The 15,502-nt window shown below is 31.3% G+C and overlaps 1 protein-coding gene across 13 annotated transcripts in view; it reads right to left on the bottom strand.

Moving 5' to 3' along the window:
* Window positions 1-15,105, bottom strand: part of LOC131078052 (uncharacterized) — a 57,997-nt gene extending 42,892 nt beyond the window's left edge. For 3 of the 13 annotated variants that reach the window (XM_059209821.1, XM_059209816.1, XM_059209825.1), the window contains exons 1-5: window positions 14,300-14,753; window positions 11,167-11,218; window positions 10,857-10,908; window positions 4,578-4,668; window positions 2,936-3,020 (exon numbers count right to left, since the gene is read on the bottom strand). Coding sequence is in view for 2 of the 13 variants with exons in the window: in XM_059209828.1 (XP_059065811.1) it covers window positions 2,971-3,020; window positions 10,857-10,908; window positions 11,167-11,218; window positions 14,807-14,955 (303 nt within the window). In the remaining 11 variants the exon portion in view is untranslated. The other 10 variants (XM_059209828.1, XM_058015696.2, XM_059209819.1 and 7 more) reach the window with 9 other exon arrangements.
* Window positions 15,106-15,502: the final 397 nt, after the last annotated feature.

Genomic DNA, 15,502 nt, shown 5'->3' with positions numbered 1-15,502 from the left:
TTTAACTAATTATCAGTAATTATAATGATCAAGACACTGATCACATGTTAAGAGACGTAATTAGTTCATAATGGGAAAAACACGACCCATTAATGAAGGGTTACAACTCTCAACGAAAAAGCAGAATGCAAGTATATAATAAAGGGAGAATTCATTCCATCGAAGGGGAATGGAATATATATATTATGGGTAATCATCAGATGGAATATAGATATTGGCAACCTGGGATTGTAAATATATCCAATTTGGATCATTTGAGCATTTGGCCACAAAGGCCCAATAAGGCAGTAAACATCTTTGTTCTTGGTGGTATGCATGGGGATGTGCTTAATATATATACAACCTATAATATTTTTATAAAGGATTTAATAGTACTATTTAATAGTAATGTTAATATACTCTATAATACGTAAGGCAGTCATACTTACCCCATATACAGTGGCAGACCAAATCTGACGCACGTCAAATCTATCTACCCTTGCAGCTACCAGATAGACTAATGATAGAAAATGGCATTGTTAATAAATAATAATTGATATTGTAGGGAACATATATATATATATATATGGTTTGATTAGACCAATAACAATATTAAATTATATAATCAGAAAGAACTAAATAGTAATATAATTATAGAAAATAATATAATGATTATAATTATTATAATATTTTATAAGAACTGCTCTATAGTAAAATATATATTATAATACAATTTGAAAATAAATATAAATATATGGAAATGGTAATTTGAATTACTGATTGAACTGTGGAATGACATTGATTTCATTCATGTTAAGATAGATTTGTCTCCTACTTAAGTTAGTTTAAGTCATAAGTGTATAGAAATAGATTAATTATGGTCTAAACCTAATAGGGGACATTACATTGTTGGCTTCATAATACTTGTATAGCTGTAGGTAAATGCCAGTTTATCATTTCTGATGTAACATTTAAGCCTCACATAGTATTCATACCAGAGTTTATTCTATTGGGATTTTTTTAAACTCTTATTGTTCTTTTGTTTGAATAACGATAAAGCAAACTATTCATAAGAAGTTTCATATGAAGTTAGAGTACGGCATTGATCTCTTCATCTTTAAGCATTGGCTATTTTTAGAGATAGTTTTTGATGCCATACCATTTTTAGGTTTTTAAAGTTTTAGCTTTACTTGTAGCATCACTTATTCTTGAAACTGTTCATTAGTTGCCCCACTCTTAAAACAACTTACAAATTCTTTAGTATATGGAATTATAAAGCTAGGCATTCTAATAGGTACCATGCATTTAGGTTTAAAAAGGTTAGTCTAGAGCCAACTAAAGAACAAATTTTAAGCTATTTTCTTTACGTCTGTATTCGCAATGAAGCAAGACATGGACTGTGTCATACAAATAATCCCCAACTATGTAATTGAATAAGTTAATTTAGAAACATTGTGCATAATCCAAAGCTTGATAGATAGATATTTTTATGTTTTTGGTTCAGCTCTTCCCTATTAGTTTGTGCAAATTGAAGGTAAACTTTTTGCCTTTTCTATAATTTCTAACATCTAGATTTGATAAATAACATTTTTGGTGATTTTTTGCTTTTTTTTATTGGCTTGTTATATTTTTCGTGGTGCTCATGAAAAATAAATCCCAAAACTTAAAATGTGTAGCTATTTAAGGTATGCTCGCACATACACATTCATAATTGTAAACTTTATTCATTTAAGCTAAGAGTAGCTTCTGAGATCAATTTATATAGCAATCGTTGCATTATATTAATAGAAGTTGTAAACAAAAGTTCTTGACTAACAATTAAAAATCTGTCATTTACTCTTCTTATTTTCTTGGGTTGCAGTATTAGATTTTATAAGTGAGGAGGCAATAGATGATGCTTGGATGCCATTTTCTTATTTGAGTGAATTAAATTGCCTTCTTGGTGCTAGTAATTGTCGTATTCAAAGAAGAGCCAAAGCACTAGTAGAATGGGATGAAGTTGATTGAACAGTTGTTGTTGAATCAATAACTGGATCTGCCATGACTTGTGGAGTTGTGTTTGGAGATTCTCATGTTGCACCTCCCAGGTAAATCTTTCAACAAGAGAGGGAAGGTGGTTGCACATAATTCCTATTAAATTATTTGAGTCATCTATATGGCAAAGAAATGAAATATAAATTTATGTTTCCACACCTTAACTAAATTGATTGACTGTCAGAGGTGCATGGTATTAGCTCCAAGTTTCCAAGAGTCCAGATCTTGTTTTTAACTTTATGGCTTCGGCTTTCCAGTCTTGCACTGTGTACTATATCATTTACTGATATAGGAAAACTCAGTGGTTGAGTAATTAAAAGTTTTGGACTTGAATAAATCATATGAAATCAAGCCCATGTTAATTTATGATAAGATCCATTGCAAAAACTCTTCAATTATATTGAGTTAGAAACTTGGGTGAGTAATACAACATGGCTATGTATGGCAATTTTCAATGTGTATTTGCAGTTTTCAAATTAAAAATATATCAAAAACTGGAAAGAGACTACTTTGGAAAATTGGAATGATTTCAACCTTGAAAACATAGAAAACAGATTTGCTAAGGTTGATTTTTTGTATATAGATTGAAATGTTCTCAGAGAGAATGGTTTCCAGTGGCCTTCTTAAGACTACTTGTTTATCTGTTTTGGCTACTAAATACAAACTAGTTATGTAGATGTTGGGACAACCAGCTTTCCATGTGTAGCTAGAATCTTTAAGAGTCTATAATGAAGAATGGGATACCCAACATTCGGATTATGTAGAAATAAAAGAACCAACTGTTTATAGCTTTGACATCTCTCTAGTTAGCGAAAATTGGAGATAAGAATAGAAAGTACACCTCAATGAGTGCTTAAAATTATTTTTTGCATTGTACTGGAGGTTAATGAAGGAATAGGAAAAAGAAAAGCAGTAACCATACCTATAGCCAAAGATATGTGTTCAAAAAGTATTTCCTCAAGAATGAATCCTACTAATATTGTATATTGGTTGTACTTGTTGTGTACCTACACACATTATACAAATTGTGTTAGTAGAGACAAGGCACACCATTTGTTTGTTGAATGTCGTGTAACGAATAAAACACAATTTGTCATCTAATTTTTAACAATAAATTTATAGAATGCCAGCAAAAATATAATGAATAAACAGAAAATGCTAGTTTTTTTTTTTTATTGTTAAAAATTGATGAGAAAATCTTATGGTATTCAAACAATTAGTTCATGTGCCTTGTCTCTGCTAACACATTTTGTATGAAATTGGTAGGTATGGTGACTAATTTTCTAGCTCTATTAGATCAGTCCTTAGATTTCATAAGTTTGGCTCTATGACTATTTTTAGTTTTATGAATTTCTTCATTTGGTTCTTCCATGATCTATAGTTCAAACTCTACATTGTCATTGTTCTACTATCCAAACAACTTGTGATTTGTTTACAATATGAAATAATGCTAAAATGTAGACATTAGCTTGTTTCTACAAACAATACTGTTGATAAGCACAATTCAAAATTAGTTGCATTACATGTGTTGTACTTCACAACTACATTAGCTTGCTTTGTCAAACAATACTGCTGATAAGCACAGTTCAAAATTAGCTGCATTACATGTGCTATAATTCACAACTAGATTTTCAAAATAAATGGTCATATTGAAATAGCCATGGCTAAATCGAGAACAAATTGGAAGTCATTTGAAAAATAAAACAATGACAATCGACGGTTTAAGCAGAAAGTCATGAAAGAACTAAACTGAGAAATTTCTTAAAACATAAACAGCCACAATAAGTCAAAGTTATTGCTAAGCCCTTGCTTAGCCCTTGATCAAACACAGTGCAAATAATGTGAGTTAAACAAATCCTACAAGTTTAAAAAAATCTCATGAAAATAAACTCTGACATAAATATTGTGCGAGTCTTAACTATTACATCAAAATGGATGAACTAGCATGTATCTGCAGTTGTACAAGTATTATGAAGACAACACATGTGAACACTTCTATTTTCCCTATTTTTAAAATTAAAACGAGAAAAACCACTGGTAAAAATATAACGATCCAATCAAGAAAAAGAAAAAAATCAGTGGAAATGCTATTTATGAAATCTAGATGTTAGAAACTATAGAAAAAGGCAAAAAATTTACCTTTAATTTGCACAAATTAATAGGGAAGGGCTCAAACAAAAACATTAGTTCCAAAATACACAATCCCCAACTCTGTAGTTGAATAAGTTAATTTGGAAACATTATGCATTATCCAGAGCTTGATAAATTGATATTATTGGTGAATGGCTTTGTGGTTTGTGTGTTTCTACTATGATCGAGTTTTGCGACATATTTTGCTTCTTTGTAGCAACATTTGTAAGCATATTGATGGATTTATTAATCATTGCAAAAAAAGTTGTCTTAGAGATGTTTTGATTATGCTATTAGTGAGAAATCAACTACCATGTTCCACAACCCAACAAGTCACAGCTAACTTTTTATAGCTTTGATGAGTGCAAAAAATTGTTTTTGCATTGCACTAGAGGTTAACCAAGGAATAGGAAAAAGAAAAGTAGTGACCATACCTACAGCCAAAGATATGGGTTCAAAATTATTTCTTCAAGAACGAATGCTACTAATATTGTATATTGCTTGCAGTTGTTGTGCACCTACTACCTGCACACATTATGCAAAATGTGTTAGCAGAGACAAGTCACATGGTCTATTTGTTGAATGTCATGCAATGAATGAAACACAAAGAATTTCTATGGACAATTAATGCTAGCCATTTTTTTATTTTTTATTATTAAAAATTTAATGGGAAAATCTGATGGCATTCAACAAATAGTCCATGTGCCTTCTTTGTGCTAACACATTTGCAGGTCTGCTTTAAACTTGCTATAATGTCCCTCATAGATCTACCATAATTTTGGTTATATATCTACTCATAGAATCTACATAAAATGTATTCTATTTGTTCTTTTCTTTCACAAATTTGCTGGTGTATTCATGATTTATCTTCTACATCTTCACACACAAGTCTGGTATAATATGCTTGAACAATTTGCTCATCATAAACTCCCTTTATATCTGGTACAAAATCTCTTTTAGATCCGCTCTTAATGTATATATATATATACATTTGTATATATATATACATATGTATATATATATACATATGTATATATATATGTATATATATGTATATATATATGTTTCTCCCCCCATTCATGGGATTTAAGAGTAGATATATATTATTAAATGATCATTTATTGAGGAGTTGGAGTAGATCATTGGTTTATTGGAGCCCTCATCCTAAGGGAGTATGAAAACTTAATTTCCACGGTGTCTCGAAAAGGCACCCTAGCCCTTCGGGTGTGGGTTATGCTTCACTAGATATTTATATTAATGAAATAAATCCAAAATTTGGTAAGTTTCCACATTGTAATCAAAATAAGTTCATAATAGTGCAGAGAATTTAAAATATTTATTTTCAAAATCTAGAATCTAGAATCTGTAAGAACATCTGAAAGAACATTTGCTTTGAAACGTTTTGACAATGGCCTGAAAAATTCAAAAGGGCTTGCCTCACATAAACACGAATTCTTTTTTTGTTTCCTATCTCAAACATCAGTAGTACTTCAAGCCCAGAAAAGGGAAGGCTTTACTTCTTGTTCCAATCTTTCTAATTATCTCTAGTCTTGAAGACATCTTGGATTTTATCTAGAATCACTTTAGGTAGATTATGCAACCTTTTCAATTCAACTCATGGCTTTTCAGGTACGTTCAGAATCACACTTAGGTCCTTGACATCCTCATTATGACATATTCAATATACAATGCATTCAAAGTTGGTAGGTATCTTTACTGAAGGAAATTTCATGGATAGATATTTGGACTAGGTAACTTCATCACTTTTAACATTTCTGAATATATATGTAACTTTAGTTGTTTTTATCTATAATTCTTTATCTATTTTAGAGAAAAGAAATGATGGTATCTTTTAAAATAATGCAATGGAAGCCCATTGACTTCTTTATAGAAGTATTACTTTTCTCTCTCAAACGTTCTTATCAACTGCAGCTTGAAAACTAGTGGTAGTTATACCCGAGGAAGGGATTCTGCATCAATATATACTTTAGGCCTCAATTAGCATCAAAGAACGTTGTAGTAATATCGATCAAGTTAATTATGACCATGGGGGTTGCCTATAAAAGAATACAGATGCAAGAATTTTAATAATAATATCCCCTCACTAAATAGGCGAGGCAGTCCTCTTCATTCTCAAAGAAAAAAAAAGAAAAAATTATAGCAATGCTTCTCATGTCAATATTGTTGCACCAGGTGTTGACCATGTGTTCCTATCAATGCACTTCATAGCCATACTACTTCATCTATTCCAACCAATAATTATTTCCATGTCGATCTCTTCGAGCATAATGCTATCAATGAAGCTATTTTATAAAAACATAGATTCCCGGTACCTATAACAAGTCTTTTGCTTTTGAAACTCATGATGTCAACTATGTTGAAGCCATTACCATGCATGCTGCAACATGTGTGAGAGTCTTGCACGTCTTGAATGAAAATGATGTGGACACTGGAAATTATTTTCGTCTATTCATCTTACTTCAATGATTCTAGTTTGTTAATAAAGATTTTAGAGTTATTTTGACAACACTTTACAATTCTAGAAGATGTCAAAATGTTGATTAAAGAGATTGTCATCAAGGAACATAAATTTCTATTACTAAACATTTTCTCATCAAGGAACATAAATTTATGTTATAAACATTTGCATATTTCATAGGTAATCATAATATTATGTGTCTGCATACAACATTGTAAAGTTTATTCTTTTGTTTACAATGTTATAGTATAGAAAACTAGTTGAACAGATAGTTAAATAGTTGAGTACGGGATGGGCAAAGACTCAGTGCTCAGTAGCTGAGGAGCATGATCAACCATTATAACCTTCAAGCCTCTAAAATATTAATCAGATTGGTGTACTACTTTAATAGTGGGCACATTGTGACTTATTAAGTAGCCAAAGACCACTTGTAAAGAGCTTGGTTTGATATGAAATAAAATTCAAGTGGAGTTGTTTGTTCCAGGCTATCAAAGGAACCTAATATGGCAAGTATTGAATTGATGAATTAAAATAGAGTCTTTATATATAGATGAAATATAGTATTCTTGATTAAATTCTTCTATTGTTATGCATATGAGATCCTTGGTGGGAGATCACTTGTTGCTTACGTTGAAAGTCTATCGATAGTGGTTATAGAAAACCTAGTTGAATGAAATTAACTTAAATGAAAAATTATAGAGAACCCCAAAATTCAAATCCATAAAGGCATGTTAGATATTGATACTTGAGCTGATGAAAACTAAATCCAAAATTGTAGCAAAGCCCCAAATTCAAATTATCATAACAGATGTTTAGCATTGAAAGCCTACTTGAATGGCATGATATAAAAAAATAAAACATAAAGTTACGGTAAAACCCAAAATTCAAATCCACAGAAAACTTATCTGGTATTAAAAGCTAATTGAATGGAATAAACATAAACCTAAAACTATGGCAAAACCCCATATTCAGATCTCCATTTAAGACATGTTATGTACTGGAAGAGCCACAAAATCTGTTGTAAATCATAGAACTATTGCAACTTTATGTGGCGAGGAAAGAATTCTCCAGCTCTTTGAATCCACTCAAACCTCAATTAAAAATAAGTCACCCTCTAAAGATTTCATGCTTTAAACAAATTTTCAAACAAAGGATCCAAATGCCGAAATTGTAGAAGACAAGGATCACAATATATATACTTTGTTTCTAAATCTTGGACTAGAAAGATTTCTGCACAACAAAGTCTAACATGAACGAATTGGGCGGATTATAGATTCAACATAACTCAGAATTCAGACTCAAAATTGAATGTAAATGCGCACATTATAATCAAACTTGTAGATTTACAGGAAATTAAGCTCTAGCAATGATATCAGACAAACAATGAACCTAACCTGTAGTCAAAGCAGGGTATCTAGCGAGCTACTGTCGGTAGTTGTGGATGAAGCTGGTGACGTATAGAGTCTGGTAACGGCCTTGAGCTACTGACGCCAACAAAAGAACGTTAAGACAATACAACAACATCTAATGTGTTCAATGTTTTATCCTGATTCTAGTTGCAGGGTTTCGCAGACAAAATGCATAAAAAAACAAATTCTAGTTACCTGGGTATGAGGGGAAAAGATTAAAATTTATTTTCCTAATTGTTATAAATCTACAAAACGAATTCTGAGACAACACTGCGTCTTTAATCATGGAAAGCAAAAACCCTAACTACAGGGTTTCGTTGATGAAATGCAGGAAGACAAACAAAAACTTACTTGCGACTGAAGGGAACATTAACACTTGAAACCCAAGCAAAACAAGAGCTCTGATGGAGCTACAGTCCCTGCCTTTTGCAAGTGATGGGGGAATGAAGTATTGGATTTGAGAATGGAAGATAGAGAATGGAGAGTAAAGACTTTGCAGGAGAGAGTGGAAAATAAAGGCTTTGTGCATGTTCTGAATGTGTTCAGTTTATTATTTATTAGAATTTTATAGCTGACAACACCCAGAGGTGCTAGAGATGGTCAAAACTAAGAATTGCATGTGTTAAATTCAAATATAGTGAACATTTCCCTAAATCTTAACTCATTACAGTGGAGAAAAGTGAAACAATAAATTGCACAGTAAACATTTGAAATATTAAAAGAATAGAGTATACATGCATAATCTATAACATAAATTATATACTATTAAAACATGCCATGGATTTGACATCTTAAAGGTTATTGTATTTATATATTATAATTTGGAAAATAGTTGAAAGTTGATGCTTCTAGATATAGGTAAAGATTGGACAAGATTTATATTTACAAAAAGCAAGCATGGCATCAAATGTTTGTAGTAATCATTTGGGAACCTGTAAAATTAACAAAATAAAGATATTAATTATTAAAGTTGGAGACCCAAGTGAAATGTGCAAATGTACATGAACAATGCTGATATCACATATGCATTGTAGATATTTTTTAATTTTATTTTTAATATGCACTGTAGACATTATTCCTATGTCAAGTTACATTACATTATTTTATCAAACCCTTCCGATTGAAAATACCATAAAGAAAAACAATAAGAATCATTAAGCCTATACAGAAATAATCCTTTAAAAATATAAAATTTATATTATTCCTTCCAACATAACTTCAATCTGATGTGTACATTGTCGAAAAGGGATTCAGGAAGCTTATTGAAGATTAATCCTCTCGCTTTCCCTTCTAATTATCGTGACAATAAGGAGTTGGATGGAGTTGTTCAAACTAAATTGAAGGAACAAAAATGACGTTGCAGTTCTGTTCTTCAGCATGAAATGTCTATTTTATGGTTAGCAAGATGAACAAAATAACAATATTAATCTATGTAAGTATTTTCTGCCATGTCAACACAAGTCATATAGGAAAATTTAGCTCTTCTAATTATGGAACCATGTACCAACTTTAAAAATTGAAATCAGCATCGTATTAATAGTTGAAGCATCAAAAATAAAGTTAATAAACTATTTTATAAGTTCGTAAAGTAAAATTTTTGAGTCTTGTTATGCACCTATCTCTTTGATTGGAATCATCATGGACAATCATGTTGTAAATGCTATGAGTTGTAGTACAAGAGAGAATTTCAGAAAAATCACATTTTAAGGCACATAAAACAATAGCTTGCAGAAATATATGTACATTTGCATACGTCATGGCAGTGTAAAAAGTATCAAGCAGTAGTTTCTATATTGCTATACCCATGGTAGAACTAAATTCTTTGAGAAATGGCAATGAGAAACATGAAATATAGTAATAACATTGTAATAAGATGAGTAAAAAAAAAAATTGATTCAATTGAGCAATTCATCAGAAACTGAAAAAATAATTCAGTTTGGTATATAAAGAAATTAGGATGATAGGAGTACAAGATATATGGATGTGTTTGGGAAAGTTAGCATTACCTTGAGGAGTAGTGCGTAGTGAATGAAGATCTTGTTGGAAATGGCAAACTTATTTTATACACACTACAATTTGCAATTGTTTGTGCTTATCCTTGAAAAGATAGGCTCATAATGTCCCGTTGTTGGATTTGTGTCATCGAAAAGAATTGATATTGGAGCATGACACGCATCTTTATTGAAATGCAAATATCTTTTTTTGCGTTTCAAGGACCAAATGCATATGGGTATATTTAACCAACGTGCTAACCAGTGGACACAAAATGTGTCACCCCAAAGTCCAATTTCATCATTGCCATTGATTTTTGTTGCCGAAAGTCTCATTCTACATAGATATGTATTTTTATCATGTATATTATGCAAATCATATAGTATTGTTGGATGCAATTCATGTTTAAAAGACTTCAAAGCTACAGGAAACCTTCATGAAGACAATGTAAGAAATGGTCCACAAGACCATTACGTAGTTCATTAGGTGTATATCTACAATGAAGCAAGACATGTATTGTGTCAAATAAGCAGTCAACAACTTTGTAATTGAATGAGTCAATTCAAAAACAATGTACCTTGTCTAAAGCCTCATTAATTGATATCATATTTTGTTGGTCATGTGATTTCTATGTTTCTACTATAACTGGGTTATCTGACGCATTTTGTTTGTTTGGACTGGTGTTTGCAAGCATTTTACTGAACTAGTTAACCAATCTAAGAAACTTTGTATTTGTAGTACTGTCAACCTAGTAATATGGAATGTAGACAAAGAGGAAAGCAATTATGTTTGAAGAAATAAACAAGGAACAACTTTAAGAATTCATTACTCACATTGAGCAGTAAGTGTGTGGAAACTAGAACATTGCCCTGCGCAAAAGATGGCCTACAAAACAAAAGCACAATTATATTGTCAATCCATCTGGAAATATATGGTTTTACTTAAAAATCAGAATTTCAAATCTTCCCCAAAATGATCCATATATAGTAGCAGAAACATAGCTCTTTTGAATAGGTTGAATGTGACAATCGCAATCGAAGGAGATGAAAATGAGCAAAAAAGCCCACAAATGGATGCACAAAGAACAAAGCAATTATGTTTGAAGAACTAAACAAGGAACAACTTTAAGAATTCATTACTCACCTTGAGCAATAAGTGTGTGGAAACTAGAACGTTGCCCTGTGCAAAAGATAGCCTGCAAAACAGAAGCACAATTACATTGTCAATTCATCTTAAAATATTTGTTTTTGCTTAAAAATCAGAATTTCAAATCTAATTTCTAAAATTCTTTTCAACAGCACCCTCGAAAATTAAGTAAAATAAAAAACAAACCTATAAAATTCAAACAACTTAAATTCTATACAAGATGCGTTTTTAATCATTTTCATGTGAACATGAAATGCTAATAAAACTTATAAAACAGTAAACACTAAATAGATAGAAGTATATGCATAGATTTAGTTATTTAAAACACCCTTTCAAGATATAAAATATAAAAGATTAAATTAAAGAACTAGCCCTCATGTTTGATTATTTTCTTGAAAAAAAATAATATTTTTTATTTTTTATTAATTATCTTATATTTCTATTATACAATTACAACTCAAATCAACATTATAATTTTTTTAACTAAATAAATGTTTAAAAACACAACCATAATTCAATAATATTGAAGTAAAACTATTGAAAGTTAAATCAAAATAATGTGACTTATTTATCATCCCAAATGTGTTTGTTAAAATTATTTAAGTATTCTGTTACTTGAAATTTATAAATTAATCTAGCATGTCCCTTTTTTGCCTTTGTCAAATGATTTAGATGCAAGTTTAAAATTTTATTCTACCAACCAAAGAATCAAGATGGGAAGAAAGGAAGACACTTATGGTATTGAGATCTTATTTGGAAGGAAATTCAAAAAGTTATAACTTGAATATTCTTTTTTTATTAGAAATGCAGCTAACAGGAATACAGAGGAACTAGGATATGACAAACTAGGGAGATTGCAGACATGCAAGCATATATAAAACATCATATTATTCAAAATAATCCATGTATAGCAGCAAAAGATGGATGAAGAGTACGAGAGGCCCACCAATTTGGCAGCTAGGGAAAAGTGGTTCTTCTCAATATTACCTATTTGAGTTTGATTAGGGATTAAGAATGTTTTTGAAGCATAAATTTTCCGTTCTAAAAGCAAACAAATGCATGGTTAGTGCATTTCATGAACTCAAATGTTTGCTTCTGTAATCCTTCTTTTGGAAGTTTTTTTTTCATAATGGTACTATTTTAGCTCAGTATTAGAGCATTCACTCCTTTCTAAAAATATAGTTCATAATGAGCGAAATTCTGAACTTGACGATGGTTTGAATGATTGTTGCTTCTGTGATGTTAGGTCACCATTAAATTATGCAAAAATATAATGAATTGCTGTTATATTAGACCTAAATCATCCAAATTTATCAAACATTTATCTCAAATGATTTCAAAAACTTGTTTCCATGATGAATGAAAATTTCCTAATTGGCAAATATTGATCTAGTATTCATATCACACATATAATTTGACTCAAAAACAAAAAAAAAAACGTTGAGATCAAATTTTCACCAAAGCTTTGAATGCATATAAATCCATCTCTGTCGCATGCGCAACTACTAAGATGAAGGCCCTACAAGCTGATACCAATGTACATGAAGCAAGTGTTGAATAGGAGTGATAAATTAATCGATGTAGCAATCGACATGGACAAATGGGTAATCTATGATCATGGATTAAGAGACAAATTTTGCATCTATGGAAATTGTAATGAAACATTTGACTATTAAGTCATCCTTTTCTCTCTGTTTGTCTCAGTTATTGTTAAAATACTTATAACCTCAAATGCAAGCTAGGATCTCAACAAAAGAAAAATAATCATTACAAGCACAATACTGGAATTTCAATACAATACAAAAATCTAATCATGATAACTTTTCCAAAAAAATAAGTATTAATATTTTTTTGAATTCTTTTCAGAATTTTGTAATTTTGATAAATATATAATTGAAAACATCAAAACAATTGTATTCATACCACTTTCTTTATCAGGTTCTTACCCGATATAGGCTTCTCTAAAATAATTAATAAGTGTTACTCCCAAATTTTTCAATGAAGAATAACATAAGTGATATTTATAAAAAAGATTTAAAGTTTTACAATGTAATACTTTTTCTGGAATATGAAATTATCAGAAAAGATTTAAAGTTTTACAATGTAATACTTTTTCTAGAATATGAAATTATCAGAAAAGGAAAATATTGATAAATCATTCTGAACTCATCCGTCAGAAGAAATGTTTTGCTAAGAAGACAAAAAAAACTATCTTTAAAATGAAAACACAGATTCCCCTAAACATTCTATAAACTTCAGTAAATGTGTCATTCAGAGATGCCATATCCATCAATATGGACCCCTAATTGAACTATAAATGATGCGTGAGTGCAGAAGCAAGACATTGGAAATAATATTCGCAGCTTCTGACATTGCGAGCAAACCGCGACAAGGCCAATCAAACCCCAGAAGAGATTCTGGAGGGAAATTGAGTGTAGCCTTCTGAATGCTAACTGTTTGACAAAATGCTTAAAAGAAATGTGGTCTTATGGAATGTCATGATTGCACAATATGCACATAATGCATTCCTTGAAAACGCTTTAGAAAATTTCAAGAAAATGCAAGCGGCAGGTGTAAAGCCAAATTGCACAACCTTTGCCAACATCCTCCCTGCCTCAGGGCACAGTGAACTATTTGATAGAATGCCGCTAAGAAATGTTACTCGTAAAGTGCGATGATTGTAGTATATGCACAAAATATATTTATTTTAAAAAATCTGGAAAGGCATTCAGAAAATGACAAATGAATCATGTAAACTCAAAGACTCTGTAAAAGGATAAAAATGAACATCTGGACCTATGAAGTTCCTGTCAATAAAAGAGTCTTATTTTCTTATAGTAATCTGCTTAGCCAATGTATAGAATACAATAAAGAGTAATTAAAATCCTAAATTCCTTACAGGCATTCTCCTTGGGCATTTTATAAATTGAAAAACATAGCCAGCTAATGAAAATAAACCACCATTGCATATTGAATTTAATACACCTTCACCCTAAAAATTCAGATACTGTAATGTACTCGATGACTAATTTGCCTAGGAGTTTGTTGCGTAACCAGAGAAAGAGCCACCCGATTTTTGTTGTGGCCAAGGGTTTTCATAGTATTGTAGAAGAGGTCTTTCTTATCCTACCTACGCAACTGGGAAGAGGACATGTGCTCGGTGTTGTTAATATCCACTTGACAGAGGAGGAGAACCTTAGTCTCATGAAGTCCGCCCGGTCCATTTTGGATGTTCAACAACGTCTTTCTATTTCACAGTTTCTATGTTCCTACGCCTTTTTGCTTTGTTATTACATGGTTTTTTAAGACCCTGCATACATACAGGGTTTTTCAATGCTATTATATAGCTAGCCCTTAAAGTTTATTCTTGGCAGAATAGCTGCGGAAGATTCGACAGTAGCCCTTTTTGTCAGATATTTTGGCTGTGACCACTCTTTAGCTGCGAAACTATTGCAAACTAGGATTATTCTGCCCTCACAGGTTTGTTTGTCAACAAGTGGATGTAAGGTACAATGGACAAAATTGTGGTCAAAACAAACAAACTCAAGCAAAACTGCGCATTTGGGTCATCAGATAATAGAGAGAAAAATTGCAGCTAACATTTCATCTTAAAGAATGAATTTTTCTAGAAACTCACTTGGATGAGTCTGCCCTCACAGGTTTGTTTGTCAACAAATGGATGCAAGGTACAATGGACAAAATTATGGTGAAATCAAACAATTTCAAGCAAAACTGCGAATTTGGGTCATCAGAAAATAGAGAGAAAAATTGCATATAACATTTCATTTTAAAGCATGAAATTTTCTAGAAATTCACTTGGATAAATCAATCTGTTTCCCTCTCTACAATGTTGTCTCTAGAGTGCCTGATTACGGGTATGCTTTCAACCAAACCTTCTTTATAGCAACAAATACTACTAGCAATTGCACCTTGGTGTGCAATAGGTACGTCCAATAGGTGTGGAATGATATTTTTTTTTTTTAAATCTTTTTTAATATATTTGTGCAACACATGAGATCAATTAGCAAACCATTTAGTCAATGATATTGTTTATTCAACAAAGATCAACTATTTATCCACTTAAATGGATAAATACACTCAAACAAAATCTTTAAATTGGGAAGATAATCAAGCTCCATTATCAATAGACTTATCTTTTGTTTGCAATAAGGAGAGAAGGAGGGAGGGAGATATAGGGATATAAAGAGAGAGATGGAGGAGGAAGAGTGAGAGAAAGATAAAGGAGTAAGGAGATAGAGTTAGAAGATAAAGATATAGAGGAAGAGATCAAGATGGATATGAATATGGAGGAGAATAGGGATATGGAGATGAA

Source organism: Cryptomeria japonica, chromosome 8 (genome assembly GCF_030272615.1).
Source record: "Cryptomeria japonica chromosome 8, Sugi_1.0, whole genome shotgun sequence".
Lineage (NCBI taxonomy): Eukaryota > Viridiplantae > Streptophyta > Pinopsida > Cupressales > Cupressaceae > Cryptomeria > Cryptomeria japonica.
Note: the sequence above shows the minus strand (reverse complement) of the source record. Positions and strands in the feature narration are given on the sequence as shown.